The sequence below is a fragment of the Aotus nancymaae genome, unplaced genomic scaffold (genome assembly GCF_030222135.1).
Source record: "Aotus nancymaae isolate 86718 unplaced genomic scaffold, 86718_ANA_hifiasm-v0.15.2.pri h1tg000029l, whole genome shotgun sequence".
Lineage (NCBI taxonomy): Eukaryota > Metazoa > Chordata > Mammalia > Primates > Aotidae > Aotus > Aotus nancymaae.
The window spans coordinates 33,167,285-33,189,148 of NW_026988442.1; the positions used below are offsets into that span (position 1 = coordinate 33,167,285).

At 43.9% G+C, this 21,864-nt stretch overlaps 1 protein-coding gene across 1 annotated transcript; it reads right to left on the bottom strand.

Annotated features, from left to right (window-relative positions):
* Positions 1-226: 226 nt before the first annotated feature.
* Positions 227-20,299, bottom strand: LOC105727531 (1,25-dihydroxyvitamin D(3) 24-hydroxylase, mitochondrial). The gene is made up of 12 exons (XM_012467481.2): positions 19,630-20,299; positions 19,213-19,403; positions 17,885-17,978; positions 15,610-15,706; positions 12,574-12,665; positions 11,271-11,382; positions 9,020-9,165; positions 5,338-5,504; positions 4,500-4,578; positions 3,800-3,997; positions 3,581-3,701; positions 227-1,728 (listed from the first exon to the last, which is right to left on the bottom strand). The coding sequence occupies exons 1-11, from the start codon at positions 19,885-19,887 to the stop codon at positions 3,591-3,593; spliced, it is 1,545 nt and encodes a 514-aa protein (XP_012322904.2). The 5' UTR covers positions 19,888-20,299; the 3' UTR covers positions 227-1,728; positions 3,581-3,590.
* Between the last annotated feature and the right edge of the window lie 1,565 nt (positions 20,300-21,864).

The following is a 21,864-nucleotide window of genomic DNA, read 5'->3' on the forward strand; positions in this document are numbered from 1 at the left end:
ACTAGACTTGAGAAATATTTAAGCAGCAAAAACATGGAAAGTTATTTTGCAATTATAAGAATAATCTTGCAGTAAAACTGCTATTAACGTCTAGATTTATCTAAGGGCAGACTTTGTAATATAGGGCTTGTAGGCCATATGAGGAAATTTTCTACTAGTAACACAGAGTTTGAATTTGTTTTTATTTTATTGTAACAAAGGCAATAAAGAGGAGAAGTCTCTCAAATATTTTTAAAACTTTTATTCTTTCAGAGAATTTGAAGGTATACCAGATGAAATCTGACAAGACATGTAAATCTATAATTCTAAAAATTTCACAGCAGAGAGAAAGCATATACCTAGATATGTACATATTTATTAAAATATAAAGACAAATGTATATTTCTGAAATAGTCTAAAAATAAAACCTAGGAAGGGAAATCTTTATCAAATATACAGAATTATATACAGTATACATTTAGGAAAAGCAGTAGTAAAAACATGCACAAATAAACCATCTGTAAACTCAATTTTTAAGTCATAAATATTGCATGCATTTCTATGCATTTTACATTTACGAAATCATATTTTTCCTAGGAGTTCAAATCACAAAACAAATGTTATATAACAAATCTCTAGCTTTTGCGTGCTTTACAATTGTCCCATTGAATAGACAGAAAAATTAAGGCATGGGAACTCATTTTATAATATTAAAATCACACTGAGTATTTTTAAGCTGTGACTAAACTTTGAAACATTGCCCTGCACCACAGATCCTAAATCAAGTACTGCAAATATTAAAAAAAATGACTGAGGCAAATTGCTAGTAGAACACACATACACACAGGCACACCCAGATACACACACAGATACACACATACATGCATGTCTGTGCTTCATATGCACAAACTCAATTTAAAAACTATTGCTTCATCCATACTTCAATGCCATAAAGGAATTACATTAAGAAAATAAAGAATTTTAAGGTCCTTTAACAAAATAATGCCACAGTAAATCACTAGTCTTACAAGACGTTTGACTTCATTAAAGTCCTTTTAAAAATAGAGGTGTTCTCTAATTTCCCAATAACATTTTTATTGCAATGCAGGAAGAACACAATTTCATAGGAGGCCTGGTAACTTTAACCATCATTTAGCTTGGCTTACATTATCAAGCAGGTATTTCCCTAAGTAGTACATTAAACAGAGCTATAGTAAATGGATTGTCAGTGTTACTCCCAGCCCCAGAAAATTTAGCTGTTGTACATCTTTCATTGTCAAATGTAAACTTATTCTTGGGAATTAAAGATTCCAACAGTGAATGTGGTAGGCAGGGGCTGAAACGGTTAGCAACCTCTACCTGACTGACAGGTGCCAGCCTCCCTTTCATGTCATGGAAGATGCAAGAGAGAACAGGCTCCCAGGTCATTGTAAGCACCTGAAGACAGTGCTGATGCAGGTGAAGGGTAAACCAGCAGTGAACCCTGTAGAATGCCCTGGATCTCAGCACTCAGTCCGCTTCCCTGAGTTGGATGTGATCTTAGCAAATACCATCATCTAGAAAGATAGTACAGCTTCTGGAACAATTTTACAGAAGAAAAAGTATCAACACCTGGGCTTAAATGTTCTTTGTAAGCTGTTGTATGCTGTGGGCGTTTGGAGTTTGCTTTCCAGTAATGCAGAAGCCGTAAGCACCATTCTTGTAGAAATGTCAAAATGGCTGCTTTGGTCTTGGTTAAAAAAAAAAAATCTGAAAAAAAGGTGCACCCTAATTATATATCAAAGAAGTATATTTAAAGAAGACAAATTATTAGCCAAAAATATATTCTAAAACTAAAATTGCCATGGCCTCTTGCCACAGGTGTGGCTTGCTGTAATCAACATGCATGCTGTCTTTGCTGAAGACTGAGGGATCTCACAATTAAATGAGAATACTTTCCTTGTTCTACTTGATTCAGTTCTGTTGGTTGGGATGCTCAGAATTTGACATATTTCATAATAGCATCAGACACTCTGTGGAGGAATAATAATATATTCATTTGGGCCTTGTTCAGAAATTTCATCTGTAATTGCAAGTTTCTCTAAATAATCCACCAATCAGCAAATGCTCCTTAACTTGCCATTGGCAAACAGCAATTTCTTCTAGGAAAATCCTAGGAGGTGCTGATCAAAGAACAAAATGATAGAATCTGGGTTTAAATACTGACATGTCACTCTATAAAGCCATATGTTACAAATGTCATATTAATGATATTGGAGCTTTCTTAGACTAAATTTTGATCACTTCTTGAATTCATTTTAATGCATATAAGGAGAATATTACTAGACTTACTAATTCTTCATTAAGGAAATTATTGCTCAGGACAAGGCTAATGTATACTATTAGGCTTATGTTAATTTAAAGGAAATAACACAGTAATATTGAAATAAATAGCAGCTGGTTGGTATATGGATATGGCAAAAGTCGTGGAGGGAACATAAGAACTCCTCTATTGAATGGCATACAGCAGAAAAAATATGTATTCAATACACGCTGATAAATATATACATTTACATTACATGTCCCGCCATAACACAAACCTAGACCCTAGTGCTAAATACAGCCCACTGCTTGTTTTTAATAAAGTTTATCAGAACAGTTTTTGTAGGCAGAATAACAGTCCTCCTAAAATGTCAATGCCTTAATCCCTGGAACACATGAATATGCTACCTAATGTGAAAAAACGGCTTTTGCAGATGCAATTAAAGTTATGAACTTTGAGATGGGAGACATGATCCTGGATAATGTCAGACAGAAGCAACATAAGAAGAAAGAGAGACTCAAAGCGTGAGAGGGACTCAACTGACCATTGTTACTGGCTTTGAGATGGGGAAGTTTTCATGAGCCAAGGAATATGGGAAATCTCTAAAAGTTGCATATAGCCTTCAGCTGACAGCAGCAATAAAATGAAGACTACAGTCCTGTAACCATGAAGAACTAAATTCTGCCGACAACCCAAACTAGCAAGGAAACAGATTCTCCTCTAGAGCTCTGACAACACTATAATTTCAGCCTAGAGGAGCCCTGTCAGACTTCTGATCTATAGAACTATAAGATAATAGATGTGTGTCATTTAACTCAACAAGTTTTAGTAATTTGCTGTGGCAGTAATAGAAAACTAGGACATCAGCCCACTCATTAATTACAGATTATCTGTGGCCCCTTTCACGCTCTGAGGTACTAATAAGAGGATGTGACAAAGACTGTATGGTCCACAAAACCTAAAATATTGGCCAACTGGCCCTTTACAGAAAAAGTTTGCCAACGTTTGCTATTCACATGCAAAAAAACATGAACAGCTGTTAGCATTTACTAAATATTTAATTGATGCCAGGCTCAGGAATAGGTATTTGGTGTTCATATTAATTTTTTGTGATACACTCTCTTTGGGTCCTCATTTTACAAATAAAAAAAGCAGAGAGATTAGGGACCTTTTCAAGGTCACCCAGCCAGTTAGAAGTGAGCAGAGATTCAAACCCCAGTCTGGCTAACTTCTGAGTATGGCTCATCCCTCATCCTTGTCAGTATCTTGCAGAGGATAATGAACCCCCTAGATGCTCACCTGGGGCATCTTATCGCTGGCAGAACGCGATGGGGAGCTCCCGGCTGGGCACCAGCGTGCCTAAGTGCAGCATCTCAACAGGCTCATTGTCTGTGGCCAGGATGTCGTATTTGCGCACAATCTGTAATGCACGTGCACACAAAAACAGAATTACCCCTCTCTTCTTCCGCCTTATGAAATAGCACAGAACATAATTGCAGAAACGGGTAAAGGTTTTACCCAACAAAGAGCCAGGTGCAGTTGAAGCTCAGCTAATCGGCGACCAATGCACATTCTTTTTCCAATGCCAAATGGAAGATGAGCGAAAGGATTGATTTTTTCCTTCTCCTGAAGCCAACGTTCGGGTCTAAACTGACTTGAATCTTCAAAATTGTCTTCGCTGGATCCCAACACCTGGGTATTCAGCATCAGCACTGTCTAAAAACATACAGAAACACATAGCATTTAAAATAACCAGAAGAGACCTTTGAAATGGCAAAGTTTACAAAAGTTGTCACCTTACAAATGAAAAGCCAAATCGACAAATTTATGATAATGATGATTGGCAACATGCACTGAATGCTTAAAATGCTCCAGGTAATAAATAGTTAAAGGGCTTTAAAATTGCACATCACACTCACAACAACCCTGTGTGGTAGATTGCTATTAAACCCATTTTACAGATAAAGAAGTTGAGGCTCACAGAGATTGCGTAACTCATTCAAGATAACCCAGACAAAGGTGAAACTGAATCCAGGTCTCTGTCTCCGTAGCCACTAATTCTAATTTTATACTATGCAATGTGTCAACTATTCACTACCATCTCTGTGTTTCCAAAAATGGATGTTTTCCAGTACAAAGTCTAGGGGGAGCTGATGAATATTTGCAAAGTGTATCTTTCGAGGTTTTGTAAGGTGTAGAATATACAAATTCTACTTACTCCTTTGGGTAAAGCATATTCACCCAGAACTGTTGCCTTGTCAAGAGTCCGAGTTGTAAATGGTACACTCGGGGTAAGCCTGAGAAGATAAAATCAAAGATGTAAAGGTGAGCACTGAAGTGTCAGTGGGAATGCAGATTGGATTAGGTGCTGCCCAAGTGCATACTCAGAAAGGCAGCATGATCACAGCTCTTCCTAAAGGAGTTGTCTCTTTCTTCCCAAGATTCACATCTCTTGTTCCCCTCATCTTATTGAGTTAGTTAAAACCCAGTGCAAGGCTGTTTAGTAGCTGTTAACGTTGGCTTTCTTCATACGTCCCTCCAGACTTCAATGTGTATGTTTCTACGCTAGCCCTTGAAGCCTGATGTTCAAAGTTTCTCCTCTCTAGTTGACAGTTTCCTTCTAATCCTAACATGTTGTGAGTTGTGTTTTCCCGAAAGGGCCTAAAAAAAATTTCCAAAAAAATGTTTTATACCAGAGGCTCAAAAACAAAGCTGTCTCTAGGTCCTGTTATATAATAATATGGCTCTTTTGTGAGCTTTCATCTCATAGCCTTCAATCATGCCCCAATCTTAATTAGTGCTTACAGCGTTCATTAGAGTAGCAGGATTACCGAATTAAAGGGGAGGGCACCGACTTTCCAAGATCGAATAGAATTTGCCCAGATGATTTAGAAAATGAGTGCCAGAAAAGAAATATGGCTCCAAAGACTTTTTGCAGTGTGATAAATGTTTCTAATTAGCTAGAGGAAGCTGCCCATGAGTAGGGGATCCCTTGTTTTGTATTTAAGACAACAGTGTACTAACACATTCATATTGGCTCAGAGAGATGCTCTTACCTCATAGATTCTTTCAGACAGGCTTTTAAATATGGCATATTCCTCAGAGCTTCTGCCCGTGGCACCTGATTCTCAGGTAATACTCTTTGAATTTCTTTAAGAAGCTTTTGTTGCACTTGGGGATTACGGGATAAATTGTAGAGAATCCACATTAGGCTGTTTGCTGTCTGCAAGTCGAATGGACATAAACTTGAGTTTTTGTAAATAACTGCGTTAAGCCACTATTAGCTGAAGAAAAGGTGATGTGATGATGCCTAACCACCTTGTTCTGCAAATATATTATTAGTGAAGCTTTTTCATGCATCCTATTGCTTTGCCTTTAGATAAATCCAATATATGAAAAAGCAGATTTATTTTATAAAACATATCAATTAAGGATATATTTTAAATTATTTACTGAGGAAATAAAAGTATAATCTTTTAATCAGCTGCTTTAGAATATTTAAAATACAGGTTTTTTTTGTTTTGTTTTGTTTTTTGAGATGGAGTCTCGCTCTATCGCCCAGGCTGGAGTGCAGTGGTGCCGTCTTGGCTCACTGAAACCTCTGCATCCTGGGTTCAAGTGAGTCTCCTGCCTTATCATCCTGAGTAGCTGGGATTATAGGCACCCACCACCACGCTTGGCTAATTTTTGTATTTTTTGGTAGAGACCGGGTTTCGCCATGTTGGCCAGGCTGGTCTTGAACACCCGCCTTGGCCTCCCAAAGTGCTGGGATTATAGGCATGAGCCACCATGCCTGGCCTAACATACAGTTTGACACAATAATTGTTTGAACCCAAATGAGTACATGTAAAACTGGTGAAATGAGAATATTAGTGGGTTAAATCAATGACAATTTTAGGGTTATGATAATGTTTTCTTATTAGACAGGACATTACCATTAGGGGAAACTGGGAAATGGATACAAGGGATCCTTCTCTATTTTTTCTTAGAACTGAATGTGAATCTACGATGATCTTAAAATAAAAATTTAATTAAAAGTTGCTTGAGATAAAAAACATGAATGTAGAAACAGAGTAAACAGAGCGGGATGGTGATCCTCAGGCTGTTGCTAATGAGAGCCCTGAAGAAAATGGTACAGTGCAAATGGACAAGAAATGGCATTCCTGGAATTTAAAAGTTTTTGGCCATACCCTAAAAAGTTACCACCAAAATAAAAGGCAGTATCTGCACTCAGGGTTTCAGCCACATGTAAAGAGCCCTCATACGAGGGTGCCAACGCCAAAATAAGAAACTCGAGCATTGAGCTGAGTACTTCAAGGAAGCAGCTGCAGTTTCTGACAAAGGCTCACGCCCCTTTAAGTGGCATGTTTTATTTTCTCTTCAAAGGCATTTAGAGAAAAAATATTGGTGGAAACAGCCAGTGTAGCTTTAGGCTACATAATATTCACCACTAATAGTCATATATATTTATTTTTTAGGCCTGCCTTTGCTAATTTAAGCCAAATATTCCCTAAAAACGATCATTGTGTCCTTCCTCGCAGACATGAAGGCGCTGTTGCTAAGTGCCATGTGCCATTCACACAGATAAGCAAAGCGCAAGACCATTCAGAGATGATGGTTATTTATTATTTTTGGAAGAAGATGCCTCCCAGGCAGCCTTCTTCATGTCAGTGAACTGGCAGCCTCGGCTACAAATAAACTGTAGACGGCATTATTACAAGAGTCTAATTTACAAAACAGGAAGAGGGTGTAGCCATCAAATTAGATACACTTTGAAATGGGTCTGATTTTCCAAATGTGACTTTCAGAATAGCCAGGACCAAAAAAAGAAACGAATTTAACCATATCAGTGAGTCCCTCACCGCAAGTACCAAACAGAGTTTCCAAAAGGCAGATAACTGTCGCTTTTACCAAAGCCACCATGTAAGATGGTCCGAGCCTGTAAGGAAAACTGCAGGGACTGAGCTGCAGCAGCTGATTCCAGGGGAAGTGGCCTGGGAAACCTCAGGGACACACGCTATCCTGGATTCACCTCCGTTGAACAGACCGAGCTCATGAACTTGTCTGCTGCATCTACTCTCTCTGCTGAGTCCAGTCAGAGCTCACTTTTAAAAACATAAATGATTAGGTGATTCCCTTGCTTAAAACCCTGCAAGAGCTTCCCATCACAGGTGCAATCAAATCCTAATGCCTTACCCAGGCTCACAAGGCCCTTGCTAACACGGCCCATCTACTTCTTCAGTGTCAGCTCTCACCACATTTGCCTGTTCTCTAGCTCCATCCCTCTTTCTGCCCCAGGGCCTTTGCGTGGGCCGTTTCCTCTACCTGCAGTACTCTTCCACCAGGTCTTCCCATGGCTGGCTCCTTCTCATTATTCCAGAGTCGGCTCCAGTACATACTGCTTTCTCAGAGAGGGGTCTCCTCCAATCATCTCCACCTCTTTCTATTATGCCACCCTGATGGTGTCCTCCACAATCCACACCGCCATCTAAAGTGACCACATTTGTTTGTTCACATGTCTACTGTCTGTCTTCCCCACCTGCATACAAGTTCCGTGAGAGTGGAAACCCTTGTCTCTGATTCATGGTGGTCTCTCAAGAACCTGGAACAGTCCCAGACATACAGTAAGCACTCAATAGCTCCTGAATTCCTTCATTTATTCAACAAGAATCTATTAGCCACTGCTATATGCCAAGTACTGTTCTATGTCCTGGAAACACAGCAGTGGACAACCCTAAACCTTGCCCTCAGCCCTCAGGGAGGTCAATTCCAGTTGAAAAAATGAAAGAATAATGGGTACACTTTACTTTCAACACTGTAAGGAACCTCCCAGGGTAAGTAATTCAATAGGAAAGTGAGCGAGGATGGATTTCTACTTTCAGCCACCTTCTGGAGCATGAAGAGAAATGAGAGACTCGCTATGTCCCAATAGAGAAAACCCTACCTTTTCTTCAGGCGAGAAACAGCACAGAAGGGGAAACACATGGAAAATAAATGCCTGCTTTACATTTTGCTTAAAGACTTTAAGGTGCATGAAATCATGACTTAGGAGGAGTATTCACGTACAACGCTCCCATCATAGCTTGAAGAAGTATCCAAGTCAATTAAACCTACCTGAGTGCCTATGGAAGGATTTGTTTGGGGTTGGTCTGCACTTAGTATCCATTATACTATCTCCTAGGGAGTACTGGCTATATCAGAGACAGAATTTTGGTCTTTAAAATGAGCTGTTTCACGTTAGTTAAAACCCACTTGTCCCAGACTCTTTGTCTGAGACTTTCTTTACAATTCTAAGCAGATAAAAATATTATTGGCTTGAAAGAGAGTATGCCATTTTCTTTTCACAGTAACAGCCACAGTTAGGCACTTTGGGATATGTGTGCAACTAAACAAAAATACATCCAATTTTGAAAGATCTGGATTCTGTATCTTGCCAGGGCATGGGACTTTGCTGCTCCTGAATTCCCATAGCAGTTTGCCTGTACATCACGGCACTGATTACATCTTACTCTGGAATTTTGTCACTGGGGCATGTGAAGTCTCCTCCTACACTATGTTTAAGGACAAAAGGCTGTGCATTGAGGCACAGCAGCATCTAGTATGAGAGTTTTCGTTTCTGTGAAGTTGCTGCTCAGTGAATCCCGGTGAAATGAATGAGATGAATTACTATTTAAAGTTTGTCATCTAAAAATTGTACAGACTGTTAATTTAGCAAACTCAAATCCAGCCTACCCTTACCGTTTCCACCGCAGCCAGCTGGAGCTCTGTGACAGCAGCATACAATTCTTTCTTTGAAAGCTGATTCTGGTGATAAATGTCACAAAGGAGATCTGCACTAGGCTGCTGAGAATACTTCTCTAACTGGTTGTCGATACAAGATTTGACTATTAGAGCAGAGAAGAAAGAGAGGAAGTCAGTTAAAATTAGGATGAGGAAAAATCACAAAAGAAAACTTCAGCCCCAAATCCTTCTGACAATATCTAAATAGTCTTTTCAGGAACACTGACGATTTGCTACACACACTAATTATTGGCTTCTTGTTAAGTCGGCAAGGATGTTTCAATGCCCACATGAGCAAGACTTCTTACACTTTAGAATGTGTATATGAATCACCTGGGCATCTTCCCAAAATGCAGAATCTGAATCAGGCCTCAGGTGGGCCTGGAACTCTGCATTTCTAACAAGCTCCTAGGTGAGGCTGATGCCACTGGGCTGCAGGTCATACTTTTGAGTAGTAAGAGTTTAGCTCTTGGGAAAATAAGCATAAAAGAAGGTAGGATTAGGGTTGATTTTCAGAATCTGACTTGGACCCAGATATTACTAAGCACACACACCCCACATACATACACACAAGTACAGTGCCCATGTATGTTGACAATAATGGTAAAAATTTCTAATCTTTATAATGTAAAGTCTAGGCATGTATCTTCCTAATTATTTTATTTTATTTTATTTTGAGATGGAGTCTGGCTCTGTTGCCAGACTGGAGTGCAGTGGCATGATCTCAGTTCACTGCAACCTCCACCTCCCGGGTTTAAGTGATTCTCCTGCCTCAGCCTCCCAAGTAGCTGGGATTACAGGCATGCGCCACCATACCCTGCCTTCCCTCACCTGGAGGCAAACAACCACCAGGCTCATTAGAATAATGAAAATAGTAATAATAATGATGTTCGGATATGGCACAGCAGTCAGAGTTCGAGTCCCAGAACCCCTCTGTCTGGCTTCAAGCCTTGGCTTTTCCATCACCTAGCATGCAATCTTGGGAATGTTTGCTAACTTCTCTGTGTCTCAGGTACCTCTCTCAGGGCAAATAAAAGGACCTACCTTACAGGTGTGTTGTGAGGATTAAATAAATGTATGAGTGAACAATGCCTAGCATCAAATCTTCCCCTTCATCATGTAGCAGAAAGAGCTCTGGCCAATGAGATACTGTGATATCCCAGGTTTTTATGTTATCTGTAATCTATACTAGACCCAGAAACAGTTACATTGAGGTGGTGGGTACTCTTCTTTTTATTATTAATTATTATTAGTCCATTTTAGAGACAAGGTAACTGAGGATGAAAAGGTGATAGCACATTTGGCCAAGCCACCCAAACAACCAGTGACAGAGAGCAACTTGAACCCAGCTGATCCCTGACTCCATAGATTTTACTTTTTTTTTAAGACAGAGTCTTACTCTGTCTCCCAAGTTGGAGTGCAGTGTCGCAGTCTTGGCTTACTGCAACCTTCGCCTCCCAGGTTCAAGCAATTCTCCTGTCTCAGCCTCCTGAGTAGCTAGGATTACAGGCGCCTGCCCCCATGCCCAGCTAATTTTTTTTTTTTTTTTTTTTTTTTTTTTTTTTTTTTTTTTTGAGACGGAGTTTCGCTCTTGTTACCCAGGCTGGAGTGCAATGGCGCGATCTCGGCTCACCACAACCTCCGCCTCCTGGATTCAGGCAATTCTCCTGCCTCAGCCTCCTGAGTAGCTGGGATTACAGGCAGGCGCCACCATGCCCAGCTAATTTTTTTTGTATTTTTAGTAGAGACGGGGTCTCACCATGTTGACCAGGATGGTCTCCATCTCTTGACCTCGTGATCCACCCACCTCGGCCTCCCAAAGTGCTGGGATTACAGGCGTGAGCCACCGCGCCCAGCCAATTTTTGTATTATTAGTAGTTACTGGGTTTCACCAGGTTGGCTAGGCTGATCTCAAACTCCTGGTCTCAGGTGATCCGCTCGCCTCGGCTTCCCAAAATGTTGTGATGACAGCAGTGAGCCACTGCGTCTGGCCAGATTTTACTTTTAACCACTCTTAATTCCCAAAGAAGGCTACAGAAAGCTTGTTACCTAGAATTTGTGTACGCAAAGGCAGTCCCCAAAACACATGTGTTTGCAAAACCTAAACGTGGTGATGAGGTCCGGGAGGTCACTCCAGACCTTCTCTCTGCAGCTGCAGACACAGGGGTGCTGGGCTGTCTCTGGCTGGATGTGAAGGGCAGCCCTTTACCTGATTGGAAAATGGTGTCCCAGGCCAGTGTGTGGTCCTGCCAGACCTTGGTGTTGAGGCTCTTGTGCAGCTCGACTGGAGTGACCATCATTCTCCCAAACGTACTCATCATCTGAGAGAAATGCAAACCCTTTTTTATTCTGAATTCTCCTTCTCCCAAAGACAATTTACATTCTGGAAGAGGGGCATTCTAAACCACAGCACCCTGCACTTTTTGAAAGGCTGGAATTACAAGGACACCCCTGGCTCTCTCTGCACTGGTCCCGGGAGAAATGACCATACCCCACTGCCACCTCCTTTCAGTATGGAAAGTAATATGGGGGATGATTTCCCACTGGATGTGTTTGATTAAAATTGTAATCTTATGACCTAATTGTCAAAAAAAAAATAAAAGAGGGAAAACTATAATTTTTATATTCACTTCAATTTCTAATAATTTCCAAACCTCAGTGATTTCCAAACCAATTTCACAGCGTTTATCCTATCTACACATTACCCAAACTATTCAAAAAGGTAAAATCTGAAAAATTTCGGTCTCTTTTTAAAAAGCATTTTTAATCAACTGATTTTTAATTAAAATAGTGATTTTAACCATGCCTAAACAAAGAAATAATGTATTTAATGTGCTTCTTTATGTAACACGCATATACGCAGGGGTTTCCGACCCCCAGGCCATGAACCAGGACTGGCCAGTGGCCTGCTAGGAATTGGGCCACGCAGCAGGAGGTGATCAGGGGGCCAGCAAGGGTTGCCACCTGAGCTCTGCCTCCTGCCAGCTCAATGGCTGCTTTAGATTGTTGCAGGAGTGCAAACCCTGTTGTGAACTGTCAGTGCAAGGGATCTAGGTAGGGAATCTAGGTAGATTCTCCTTATGAGAATCTAATGCCTGATGATCTGTCACTGTCTCCCCTCACCCGCAGATGGGACCTTCTCATTGCAAGAAAACAAGCTCAGGGCTTCCACTGATTCTACATTATGATAAGTACATAATAATAACGGAAATACAGTGCACAGTAAATGTAATTTGCTTGAATTATCCTCCCTCCCTGCCCCTCCCCCACCACCCTGCCCCATCCATAAAAAATTTGTCTTCCATAAGACTGGTCCCTGGTGCCAGAAAGGTTGGAGACAGCTGCATATATGCACATAAATACACTAACATAGATAATGCACATAAAATGAACACTTAACTATTGAAATAAAATATGTGTGTATGCCATTTTTTGGGAAACACTGAAGTTCTGTAAAAGTAAATATGTAAAACATCAGTCGAGAAAACCGCTGTCCTAAAGAGGTTGCTTACTGTTTTGATGGCCATGATGAAGTTCACGGCTTCATCCCCCGTATTCTTCTGGAGAAGCCCAAATCTCTTCTCATACAACACGAGGCAGATACCTGTTATTTGAAATAATCATCACTTTACACAATCACAGCAATGCTGGAGTCTGTGTTTAGCTGGCTATTAAAGACAGTTCTATGCCTCTTAAAAGTGCGGGATTTTCTGAGAAAAGGCAATAGTCCAAGGATATCGAGAAAAAGCAAAGAGTCTGAGAGAAAGGGGGCACAATCACTCTCCTCTTTCTCTGGAAATAATCTCCAGGTCCAATGACTCATCACCTTAGAACGTCCTGCTCAGAGATCCACTGTGCTGAGTCACATCAGTCACACAGGAGATCCAGGGGCCCTAGCAAAGGTGCTGCTGGGTCAGGTCTGCGCTATGCCTCTAACTCAGCTGGGTTTTTAGAGTCACTTATTGGATTCTATTGCCGGACATAATCGTTTGGAAGCCATTCACCAGAGGAAGAGAAGGGAATGAAATAATTATGTTCCAAACACCTATTACATGCCAGGTACTGGGCTAGCACTTCATAGAGGGTTTTTTCTTCCACTTCATCGTTTTATTTAGAAGAAACCTTTTAAAAATAAAATTCTCAACTCTTCATTTCAAAATTGTGTACCTACAGAAAACTTGAAGGAGTGGTAACATGAAAACTTGTATCCTCTGAACTCATCAACATTTTGCGGCCATTTCTTTCTCTTTGTGTGTATGTATGCATACAAGTGTATATGTGACTGTGTGTGCTGAACCATTTGGAAATAATTTTGAGCTCTCAGGACACTTCACCGTTAGATACTTTAGCAGTAATGTCCCAAGAATAAAGCATTCTCCTACATAAACACAGTGTCATTAACATCCCTAAGAACATTAGTGGCCATTTCATAAAAAATCTGTGTCCCATTTTAAAATGTTCCCCATTGTCCTAAAAATTATCTCCTGTAAACTTTTTTTTAAAAAAGGACACAGGGTGAAGGATGGTGGTTCACACCTGTAATCTTAGCTCTTTAGGAGGCTGGGGAAGGCAGATTGCTTGAGCCCAGGAGTTTGAGAACAGCCTGGGCAACATGACAGAACCCTGTCTCTACAAAAAATAAAATAAAACACTAGCCAGGCATGGTAACATATGCCTGTAGTCCCAGCTACTCTGGAGGCTGAGGCAGGAGAATCGCTTGAACCCAGGAGGTGGAGGTTACAGTGAGCCGAGATCACATCACTGCACTCCAGCCTGGGGGCAGAGTGAGACTCTGTCTCAAATAATTAATAAAAAGAAAGTTACCTATTTTTATATTAATCTATTTATGGCAGTGATTCTGAACTTGAATTTATGGAAGTGTTATAGGTTTTCCTTCTATCCCTCCCATCAGCAGCCACAGTGATCCTCCCAGCAAATCTGCCCATGTCATACTGCTGCTAAAAACACTCCCACAGCTTGTGGTTACTTCCAGGCTCAAATGCAAACTCTCATCCATGCAGCCCTCCATGAGCTGGCTGCCGGCCCTCTCCCAGCCTCTGTCCCCTCCCACACCCATCTCTTACAGGATATACTTCATTCATTCTGAACTTCTTCTGCAGAGACACTCTCCTTCCTCCCTTTTCACCTGGTGAGCTCCTGTTGAACCATCAGGTCTGAGCTGAGAGGCCCCATCTCCGTGAAGCCACCCCTGCCCATGTCTGGCTTAGGCGGCCCTCTCCCGTTCTCCCACAGCCTTGAATGTCGTAAGCCAGGCGCTCTCCTGCCTCATCACGGTTGACTGCCATTCTGCCTGCACCCCCATGGGCAGTGAGCTCTTCCAGAGTGATCCTTGAAGAAAGCGGTCATGCCCTCCCTCCCTCGCTTGCCCCATCTGAATCAGACTAGGGGCAAAGTCTTGCCAGGACCTAACCTGCCTTCTTTCTGACCTCATCTTCTTTCACAGCCTCCGCTTCGACCCAGCTTGTTCATCGTGATCCACTCACACCAGCACCTTGCAGTTCCTCAGACACTGCGCTCATGCTTCCACCTCCCGGCATCTGCACTCGCTGTCTCTGCTGCCTGGAATGCCTGGAACAGTCTTCTACAGGAACCCTTGTGATTTGCTCCTTCCCTTCCTTTAGGACTTAGCTCAAATGTCTTCTTAACTAAAAAGGATTTGCACCTCTTTCATGCTCTTTCTTTTCTTCTTTTTCTGTCTTCCTCTTTCTTTCTTTCTCCTTCCTTCCTTCTTTCTCTTTCTTCCTCTCTGTCTCCTTCCTCCCTCCCTTCCTTCCTTCTGTCCCTCCCTCCCTCCCTCCCTCCCTCCTTTTCTCTCTCTCTTTTCTCCCCTCCCTCCCTCTCTTCTCTCTCTCTCTCTCTCTGGGTTCTCAGTCCATCACCCAGACTGGAATGCAGTGGCACAATCACTCCTTCGCTTCTTCTTCGACTTCCCAGGGTCAAGCAATCCTCCCACCCCAGCCTCCCGAGTAGCTGGGACTATAGGCATGTGCCACCACACCCGACTAATTTTTGTATTTTTGGTAGAGACAAGGTTTTGCTGTGTTGCCCAAGCTGGGCTCAGATTCCTGGGCTGGCCTCAAGTGATCTGCCCACCTTGGCCTCCCAAAGTCCTGGGATTACAGGCATGAGCTGCCGTACCTGGCTTTCATGCTTCTTAACTCCCTTTCTCTTTTCCTTTACTTCTTGGAAGGGTATGTTTTAAAATGTGTTTACTTGTTGACTAGCATATAAGCATATAAGCTCCCCAAGGGCAGGGAGGTTATCTGTTTTGTTCATCGTCGTATCCCTAGTACCTAGCACCGTGCCAGACACACAGCCAGTGTTCAACAAATGTTTGTTGTATGACTTCATAAACAATCCATGGTTGAAGGCATAACTTAAGCACATAAAAGAAGCATGAAAAGGGCTGCGATGGCCTTTCCCTAGGCAGCAATAATGCGTGATTACAGAAGGGTTGCCAACAGAGCCATGTTTCACTCTCAAAATCACCTGTAAAATTAATGAGCAAGACTGTAGTGGTAACTCACTTTCAAGTGACCATTTGTTCAGTTCACTGTACAAGTCTTCAATGTGGCCTTTTTCATCACAGAGCTCATCTATTCTGCCCATAAAATCAGCCAAGACCTTCAAAGAAAACAACCACAAAAGACACACTTTAAAGATGTTGAAGGAAAACAAAGGTTCAAAGCTCACTGAGCTAACTTCAGGCCTTGCTACATCATATATTCGCTGGCCGTCATGTTATTCATCCTGAAGTCATGCTAATTATATACTCTCCCTGGGAACCCACCTTATCCCCTAAGGACCTTGTCCTGGGTTATTTCCTGAGCTTTTCCTGAAGCCACCCTGAAGCTTATGTTTCAGCTTTTGATCTAAAAATAATTCTGGCAATTTAAGAAAAGAAAAACTTTTTTTTTTCCTAATCAGAATGGGGGAATAAACCACAAAGGAATCAGCCAAGTGTCCCTCTTAGCATCTTGAGGACTGTGAATCGGCAGCTATCCTGAGGTGTGCCCTTCCACATCTGCACAAGCAAAAGTCTCTTTATCAGTTGGTGGTTGTGTTAAGCATGTTGAATTTGGAGCCAGAAGATCTACCAATTCTGGACGCAGCTTCTTCCCTGGGTAGTCTATGACCTTGGGACAGTTACATAAGACCTTTGGATGCCACTTTCATAAACCAGTTTTCAATGACTAATGCCTCATTTAATGAGGTCCATGTGGTACCCAACACTGCACAAAGGGTATTGGCTGATCCTCCCAGCAACCCCATGAGGCAGTACGTACTGTTATCACTCATTTCCCAGGTAATGGATGAGAAAGCTGAGGCTTAAAGAGGCCAAGTCGCTCACTTGTGGACAAAGAGCTGATAAGTTGCCATCCTGGACTCTACCAAGAGCTGGTCTGATCAGAAAGTCCACACATGTGGACTTAGTTTGCATGTTTAGTTTGCCCACATAGTGCATTTAAAAGTACTTTGAATTTGTTACCATTAAAAAAAACAAGAGGTTTCATATGAATGTATGGATTTGCCACTACTAGTTTAAAATGTAAATAACAATTACGGAACTTGGCGACACGAGGACTGCATTCCTACGTGGCCACCCTTTGCTGGCACTGGGGCTGCTGTCCCTCCTAGGAGGGGCATGCACTGTCATGCTTCCTAAAATTTTCACTGGGTCTGCCTTATTATTTTATATTAGTCATGTGGCCCCTGGAAGCTTCTGCATTTGCAATTCTTCACCTGTATGATCCCATCTGGGGCCACATCTAGTTCAAAATAAACATCCAAAGTTAACGGAAGTAAAAAGAGACTACTATGTGCTTAAAACCCCCTTTGACTCCATGTTGGCTAAGGAATAATGTCCAAATGCTTCAGTATAATTCAAAAATATTGTTAAGATCTGTCCAGTATCATTTCAGAGAAAGCCTTACATCAGCTGTACTAAATGACTGATTCTCTGAACACACCATGTCATTTCATGCCTCCCTATTTTCAGAAGGCTATTCCTCTGCCTTCATGCCTTCCTCCACCTTCTTTGCTTTCAGATTCTTACTCTTCCTGCAAAACCCAGCTCAAGTATCACAACTTAAGAACTTTACAAGGTTATCTCATTTAATTCTCACAGCAAACCCATGAGGTGGGAACTGTTACATGTAGATGAGGAAACTGAGGCTTAGGGAAGTTGAGTGATATCGCCAGTTCTCATAGCCAGGGAGTGGAAGACTGGGGCTTAAATCCAAGGCTGTAGAATACGAAAGTCTATGTTCCTCATTTCTCCCTCATTGTGATACGACTTTAAAAAAGGCTGAAGGGCTGGACACGGTGGCTCACGCCAGTAATCCCAGCACTTTGGGAGGCAGAGGCAGGCAGATCACGAGGTCAAGAGTTTAAGACCAGCCTGATCAACATGGTGGAACCCCATCTCTACTAAAAATACAAAAATTAGCTGGGTGTGGTGGTGGTTACCTGTAGTCCCAACTACTCAGGAGGCTGAGGCAGAATTGCTTCAACCTGGGAGGCAGAGGTTGCAGTGAGCCAAGACTGTACCACTGCACTCCAGCCTGGGCAACAGAGTGAGACACCATCTCAAAAGAGAGAGAGAGAGAAAAAATACAGAGGGTGAAGGAGGGAGAGATATTGGTGGGGAGGAGGTTGTAGGAAGGAATGGAGAGAGAGAAGACGCCCTTAAGTCATCCGAATTGCATTCTTTTTTCTCTGTACTTTGTGGCTGTGACTTGAAGCTCTATTAATATCCCTATGTCCCCAGGAGCCCCAGGAAAGCTGGCCCAGGCTGCAAACCTCATTGATTTTGTTGTCCAACTTCATCACTTCTACTGGTTTCATTAGTTTCTTTTGAAAGGCGCTCCGGACCCGCTGCCAGTCTTCACCTTCCCTGTGAGAGAAGCAGAAATACATTTAGAGCACATTGGAAAGAAAAGAAAGGAGATGCAGAAATACCTCCAGCTGCAACTTCAGGAACCATACAATCAAATAAACACTGAGAATCATGTTGAGAAATAGCCAGAGAATATGAACATTAGAATATTTGGGATAAAATAGTGATCATATTTTGACAATTGTTTGACAAAGGATGAAAAGGCATCTTTCCTCCTAGTCAAAGATTGCACTAGAAAGTCCAGATAATCCGGGTTCAGGGATTTTGAGGTGTGTTTGCAGGGAGTGGGAGCTGGGAGGCCAGAGGCTAATTCCTAGCAGTGAAAAGGGGCATGTGAACACCCCATCACCAGCAACTCTGATCTGTTTGAGGAAAGAATCTCGTCTTCTTTCAACTCATTGATGTGGGGTTCATATTTACAAAACACCTCAGAATAAGAATTTTACCATCACCTCCAAATAAAAACATACAGCCAGAAATTCACTGGAGTAGTAAAAAGCCTCTTGCAATCACGCGGTTGTATGCACCTGCCCTGTAGCATACCACACAGAGTGATGCACTGTGCATTAATACAGGTTTTAATTCCAGTAATATCCTGGAAAATATAACCATTAGGCATTACAATGGGGGGGCGGGTAAATAAAGGTGCTAATTTGTTAAATGCTAACAACTAAAAAGCAGAAGAATCACATCCCATTGTAGCATTTATCTACCTAAAATACAACTTTGACATCCCTCCTGATTCAAATTTTACAAGTAGAAATGAGGCATGACCCCCAATCCTTTGCAGAAAAGGCCATTGTAAAAAGCAAAAGAGGTTAACTTCTGGTTTTTGAGCTTGCAAGGCATTTCAGGGAGTTTTAAAGGCTAATTTTGTTTGTATAAGATGTTTGCCTGGTAAGCTAACTTCACAACCTCATCCTGCCCAGGGATCTGAGCACCACAGTTTGTACAACCCTGTTTTGGCGTTTCTTTGATGGAAGGGTGTGGCCCTGCCCTCTTGCCAGAGAGAACGCAGGTGTCCGGTGCACAGCACGGCATTTTAATGGACTGACTCTAATCTACACAAGAGCTCAGGGTTGCAGTCACCCCGGAGCGGGGCTTTGGTATCCGCCCTGCCTAAGAAGAATCTAACCCCAGGGAACTCTAATTCCCGCCTCTTCACAATTTCCAGGCGCTGTCAGGTTCATTAGGCGCGGCCGCATGCCCGGGTCCCTCGGTTTGGACTCACAGGATCAGCAGCCCGTAGCCTTCTTTGCGGTAGTCGCGATAGGCCTTCCATGGTTTGATCTCCAGCCGCTGCGGATGCGCGCTCTCGGTGCGGTACAGCGCTTCCAGCAGGCACGGCGAGCCCAGGTGCACCGACTCAAAGAAACCCAGCTTCATGCGGAAAATCTTGCCATACTTCTTGTGGTACTCCGCCTGCAGCGGGCCGGGCACAGCAAGGAGTTAGCGCGCATCCTCCGCGGTCCCCGAAGCGCTTCTCCCTCCTCCCGCCTCCTTCCTCCTCGGGGACCGGGGACCGTCGCTGCTCAGACGTCAAAGCGCACCGTGCGCCAGAGCCGCGCACCTCGGGGAAGGTTTGGAGCGCCGCTGGGAGGGCGAACAGGGAGGAGAAAGGGAATCAGGGGCGCGAAAAGGTATTTACCAGGGTGTTGTGCTGTTTCTTGAGCCCCCCTTTCCAGAGAATCTGCAGCAGGCTGCCCAGCAGTGGCCAGTTGGTGGGGCCCGGCAAGGCGGCTGCGTTCTGAGTCTCGCCACCAGCTGTCAGCGGGCAGATGGGCACCTCTCTTGGCTGAGGGGGTGTGCACTCCTCAGAGGTCACGGGTCTCGGGGGCTGCCTCGGACTTCGCTGCTGCTGCAGAAAGGCGGCGAGCGAGCGGCTCTTGCTGATGGGGGAGCTCATGGCAGCGGGGGACACCGGGGCGTGGGAAGGCACGGGGACGGACGGGGTGGGGCAAGGCTGGTACGAGGCACTGGTGGGATCTGGGAGCTTAACGATTCTGTTAAGGGGCGGCAAAGAGGGCCGGCTGGTGTGATGGAGCGGAGTGAGGCGGGACGGGGCAGAAAGGACCTCGGCGAGGATGCTCGACGCTGCACCGTGCGGCTGCCTCAGAGCGTTGGTGCCTCCTTGCGCTGGCCGTAGGGGCTGGAAGAGGGCGGCCAGGGACTGGGGACCTCTTGGAAAGGGAAAGCTGGGAGTCCTCCTGTTGGTCTGCAAACCTGACTTCTAGTGTCTGGCTGGAACCGCGGGGAGGAGGTGTCAAAGAGGGTAGGTGAGATGCTGCTGGCGCCGCGTTCCCTCCGGCCCCTCTCCACGTTCTCGTGCCCGGGGACCTTGCATTTATGGAGACAGGGCATGCCCTGGGTGGCCAATGAGCACACAGAGGAGGGCGGAGTGGCCCCTGGCTGACTAGGCTCCGAGGGACGCGGGACCCAGGGGAGGGAGTGGAAGGAGGATGGAGTCAGCGAGGTGAGCGAGGGCATCCGGGCCTCGGGTCACCGGGGCGCTCGCTGCTCGCCGGGCGCGGGAGGTGGGGTGGGGGCCGCAGACTCCACCCCGGAGGTAACCCCCGGGAAGGCACGCGAAGCCCGGAGTTCATCGGGTTTGCGCCAACCGCGCCTCCCTGCCCTCCTCCTGCGGGCAGGAGCCAGCCCTGGCTGCCGTGGTTGCCGCCCGGCGCTTGCACAATCGCGATGCCGGGCGGGTGAGGTCCCCGAGTGCGGGCCCAGGAAAGCGGCCGGCGTCTGCCAGGAGCCCGGTGAGCCCGCGCACCTCCCGGGAGCCAGATCCCCCAGCCTGGACTGAAGTTTTGTTTTGGAGGAAGTTTGGCTTTCTGCGCCTCTCAGAGCGGGGAGGATTTGAGTCTTACTGAAATGTGCCCGAAGAGGAGACTTTTGGGTCTTAACTTGAGCGAGAAGGGGAGTTTGTAGAATTTCTTTCCTGCTGTTTCATGTCTGGTTGTTTTGCAGATTAAATAAATGAACGCACGTAAAGCAGCAACAACGGAGCGCTGTCCATAGTCACCAGTCACCAAAAATTAGCAGCTGCTGTTACTTCTTTAGGAAGTTAGGAAATGCGCCTTGGAGAGGGTGGCTTGTACCAGAGACGCTTGAATTCAGGGTGGGCCACCTACCCTATGTCCACCGCCCGTCTCTGTTCTTGTACGCCGACTAGCTTGTGAAAAGGAGGGGCACACAGAGCTCGAGACCACGGTCCCCAGTGCCCACCCCCCCACCCCAAGGTGCATCCTAGGCAGGTCCAGTGACAAACACACACAACTTCTAGAATCATCCGGGCTGGCAAGAGAACCCGCTTTGCTAATTCAGGAAGGGAAGTTGGAGACTTTTGTTGATTGTTTTGAAGTGGCTTGAATCCTTTCGACCTAATCCGATACAAAACTACCACCAGCCAAGGAGGAGCGAAGGGGCGTTCTGTTTCCTTGCCCTGCTTTTCAGTCACGTGTCTCAGTCATTTTTTGCCCCGAGTGTTGGCAAATCCTTCCCTGGTAAATTCTTTTGTAAGTCTCTAGTTTGTTTCTTAAAAATCTTTTGCAGCCCGACTTGAGCTTGAACACCATAATTTCTGATTTGTCAGGAGGGGTTAATGACTGTTTATGTTAGTAAAAATAATAGCTATTGATACATACTATAATTTATGCATATGATACCTATTTATATATACATTATATGCTATATATGATGCAGCAGCAGCATACACTAGATTATATGTTATATGCAATATACACTAAATATATGTAATATAGTATAGGTGACATACTGGATGTACATCCATATGTTTTATAATATTCTCATGAAATCTTTCTAGGGCTTATGATAAGTCAGGCACTGAGCTAGACATTTTCTGTCAGTTTTCCCATTT